Consider the following 4,274-nt stretch of genomic DNA (forward strand, 5'->3'; position numbering starts at 1 on the left):
GTTGTTAGTGTTTCTACAGTTGTATTTTATGGAGCTTACAGTGCACATTCAGTCCTAGTTGTTAGTGTTTCTACAGTTGTATTTTATGGAGTTTACAGTGCACATTCAGTCCTAGTTGTTAGTGTTTCTACAGTTATATTTTATGGAGTTTACAGTGCACATCCAGTCCTAGTTATTAGTGTTTCTACGGTTATATTTTATCGAGTTTACAGTGCACATTCAGTCCTAGTTGTTAGTGTTTCTACAGTTATATTTTATGGAGTTTACAGTGCACATTCAGTCCTAGTTGTTAGTGTTTCTATAGTTATATTTTATGGAGTTTACAGTGCACATTCAGTCCTAGTTGTTAGTGTTTCTACAGTTATATTTTATGGAGTTTACAGTGCGCATTCAGTCCTAGTTGTTAGTGTTTCTACAGTTATATTTTATGGAGTTTACAGTGCACATTCAGTCTAACTACTTATTCACGATCTTAGATGAATAATAATATCACTACTAAAACTAGAAATTTATTTTTTGCACTTAATCATATCCATTACATTTTACCAATAAGCTGAGTATATCTTAAAGTATGTATAACATTTTGAATTCTCATAGTCTAAAAACTTTGTTTTAGACATCGTATTTCACTTTACTAGAGATTTTAAAAATAGCCTTTTCACTTTGAAGTTAAATTTTGTATGTTTGGTTTTACTGCATTTGACATAAAGGACTGCTTGGTAGAAAACTCTGATTTAAGGTGTGTGTATGTGTGTACAGACACACATACACATGGCTATAGCACTTGGAATTGATGCATTTAAGACAGAATGTTTTAAGTAATTGATATTGAAAAATGTTAGAGTTGTTTTTCAAATGATATTAACTGAAAAGTATTACAGACTATTATTTTGCAAAAAGAATAGAAAGAATGAATATGATGACATGTTTGATAATAATTACTGATACAGAATCACAACTTAGAAAGTGAAGCCTAACAGACTGTTTTCATGATTTGAGAAGAGTTTGTAAAGTAGAATAAAACATTTGCAATAAAGTATTTTTCCTCTCTCAGAGGTTCAACTGTACTTAATGATCTTGAACCTTCAAGACAAGTATGAAGAAGCTCTGAAAGTTTTGGATGGACCCCTAGGAGGCATGTATAATTTTGATGTCTTCCACTTTTCTGTATTAAGATCTGTGATTATTAACTTTTTTTGTGTGTGTGGTCCAACAGTAATTAAAAACTGCATATTAGTAGGTAACTTTAGCATAGTTATGTATACAGAATAAGTTCAGATTTCTTGATTAATTCTATCTTTCTAAAGAAATTTTATTGAATAAAATACCATTTGTCAAGATTGCTCTGTTAACTCGTTCTGAACGGGATTGTACAATGTGACTGATCTTGTAACCACATGTTTAACATGTTTTGTGTATCTTTAGGAAAGTTGGCAAACTTTCAGTAATATTACTTTTCTTCATCTGAAAATTTTCAAATTTTATTTCCACAACCTCTAAAACCTTCTAATTAAATATCAAACATTTTTTTCAGTAAAACATAATATTTTATATGGAGTTGATCGATTTGACTGACCTTGTAAGCACTATAAAAAAAAAAAATACAAAATAAATCTTAGACCCCCAGTTTTGTTTTCTAGAATGACTGCAGTTTGTAACAAGGAAACTACAATAATCTATCTTAAGTAGCTTGAAGTCTACATCTGTTTATATTTAATTTTAATGATTTATTGCCCTTTGAACCTTGTCTGTGTCTAACTAATAATCCCACCATATAAGTTAAAGTCATTCGGTGAATGCGTACTTCACGTTTTCTATTGAATGGCATAATTCACTAGCTGCTCACAATAATATCTTTTGAAGATCTTGTATTATTATTTATCTTACTTAATTTAACCTAGTACAAAACTATAAACAGTTTCTGTGAGTAAGTACAACGTTATACTTTTACCTCTAGAAAAGGTGGTGTCTCACTTGGACGTTCTTCCCAGAAAACGTGCAGAACTACTAACACAACTTGGTCGGTGGCCCGAGGTCAACTCTACTTACAAAAAGTTGATCATGACTAGGTAAAAAAATCAGTTGTATTCTGTTGTGATTCAGGTAATGTGTACTTAGAAAGTGTTTATATCTAGACTTGGGATCTTGTGAAATTAGTTGTTAAATCTTTGGTTAACTGGGATTGTTTTTTCCGGTAGTTTCATTTTTCATAACCTTTTTAGTTTCTGACACTTTTTTATATCAACACTAACTTTAGATAATGTATTTACAGGCAATTTTTATACACATGCTATTATTTGTGGCTCTAAAGGAATAGTGTCTATTGTATCAAGTGAATTGTCTAAAGTATTTCGTTACTTGAAGGGAACCACCAGTAGAGAAAGGATTATTGATGATAAGCCAAAGTTTCTTATTTAAAGTACTGAAGTATCCTTGACTTACTTATTCTATGGCTCTCAAATATTCATTATTTTACAGCCCTGACCAGTGGTCCTACTATATTGAATATTTCAATTCCGTCGCTAAGTTGGTTGACTTGGAATGGAGACCTGATGAAGAAAGGTAAAATACAGCTTTGTTTTTTTCTAGTTTGTTTCATACTTTTCTCTAAAATAACATTTCTTTAAAGCATATATTTTATTAACCCTTTCATTGGCACTACATATAAATGATAACTCATAAAAGTCTACAAATCTGAACAGACAGATATTTCACCCATACATCACAATAACAATAGGACATTTTGAAATACAAGTTTGATTTTTTAGTGAATTTACGAATTATTGTGGAATAAAAGCCATTATTTAACAAAATCATATACTGTGCTGTCATGTGATACCCTTATAACCACATTTCAACAAGCTGTGTTATTTAAACTATTGGCCTATAAGTTACACAGATTCTATTACTCAAGATTCATTGTTTTTTTGTCTTCTATTCTTACACTATCTAAAATATTATTTATTATACAAAATGATTCCAATAAAGAGATATCAGTTTTATACACCAAGTACGAGCATGTGTTACAAATGATACATCATGCTCACTTTGGTGCAAAAAATATCTTCTAAGTTGTTATAACTAATATAAATATACGTTATTCTAGATTATAAATAAAACTGTTTAATAACTTGCACTATTTGAAACATTGTATGTAACAAGCCTTATGATGTACTAACAAAAAGTAATTAAAGATAAAGTTGATTTTTTCTTTATTATTTCATCCAAAACAAATATTAATAAAATTTGTGTGAAAAAAAAAAGTGTAAAATCTCCAAATTTCAGTTATAATTTTATTTTAGATAAAAATTTGTGGGGATACATTGCAAATAATGTTTCAAACTTTGATGCCACACATTTTGCCTGAATGTGATCTGGAATACCTAAGCTAAAAAAGGTTAACATATATGCATGTTTCCCTCGATTGTCTAGGTTATTTTTTGATTAGTGTATATTGTTGTTTCCAGCTCTCTAGATCCACCAGTGGACTATACATTTGACATGGCAGCAGAGTTTATAATGACACTGCTCAAAACTCAGCGAGACCACCCAGCACTTCTTGATCACTTCCGAGGCCCGCATCTGGCAAAATTAGAACTGGCTTTCTGGATACAGCGTAGAGAGAACTCTTCAATTTCTCCTCTTGGTAAGGAAATTGGTTCTGGTTATCAGTATACTGTATGTTTGTGGTGAAGTGCTTTTCGTAGTAAAATTGATACGGAGTTGGTTGTAATTTTGCAATTTTCAGATCATCTTGATAATTTTATATTATTCAAATAGTTCCAGTTAAAGATGTTGATTTAATATACTTTGTGATTAAATAAACAGTAAATGTTTTCTCTCCAAGGGAACATTGTTGATCTTCTGGTGACTTATTTTGAAAAATTCGGTGCCAAAGGAAGCTGTTTCCTTGACATGGTCCGTGTGGTAGATTCTTTTAGCCTGACTGAAGAAGAAAAGTTCCAGGTAACAAAAAAAAACTCTTTCATATAATATTATGTAGAATGAATTGATGATATAATTCATTATCTGCTTTTGTATTGTCTTAATCCAAGGGTAACAATGGAGGATAGTACTGCTAGCAACACAGACAACTTTAGTAGCAGGCCTGGCATGGCCAAGTGGTTAGGGAGGTCGACTCGCAATCTGCTGGTCGTGGATTCAAATCCCCGTCCCACCAAACATGCTCGCCCTTTCAGCCGTGGGGGCGTTATAATGTGACTGTCAATCCCACTATTCATTGGTAAAAGAGTAGCCCAAGAGTTGATGGTAGG

At 31.7% G+C, this 4,274-nt stretch overlaps 1 protein-coding gene across 1 annotated transcript in view; it reads left to right on the forward strand.

The window, feature by feature from the left end:
- Positions 1 to 4,274, forward strand: part of LOC106464467 (N-alpha-acetyltransferase 25, NatB auxiliary subunit-like) — a 30,140-nt gene that overhangs the window by 6,554 nt on the left and 19,312 nt on the right. Inside the window, exons 5-9 of the mRNA XM_022392191.1 lie at positions 1,057 to 1,135; positions 1,958 to 2,069; positions 2,479 to 2,562; positions 3,468 to 3,646; positions 3,848 to 3,966. Of these exons, the coding sequence (XP_022247899.1) occupies positions 1,057 to 1,135; positions 1,958 to 2,069; positions 2,479 to 2,562; positions 3,468 to 3,646; positions 3,848 to 3,966 (573 nt within the window). The remainder of the gene's footprint in view (positions 1 to 1,056; positions 1,136 to 1,957; positions 2,070 to 2,478; positions 2,563 to 3,467; positions 3,647 to 3,847; positions 3,967 to 4,274) is intronic.

The sequence above is a fragment of the Limulus polyphemus genome, unplaced genomic scaffold (genome assembly GCF_000517525.1).
Source record: "Limulus polyphemus unplaced genomic scaffold, Limulus_polyphemus-2.1.2 Scaffold1661, whole genome shotgun sequence".
Lineage (NCBI taxonomy): Eukaryota > Metazoa > Arthropoda > Merostomata > Xiphosura > Limulidae > Limulus > Limulus polyphemus.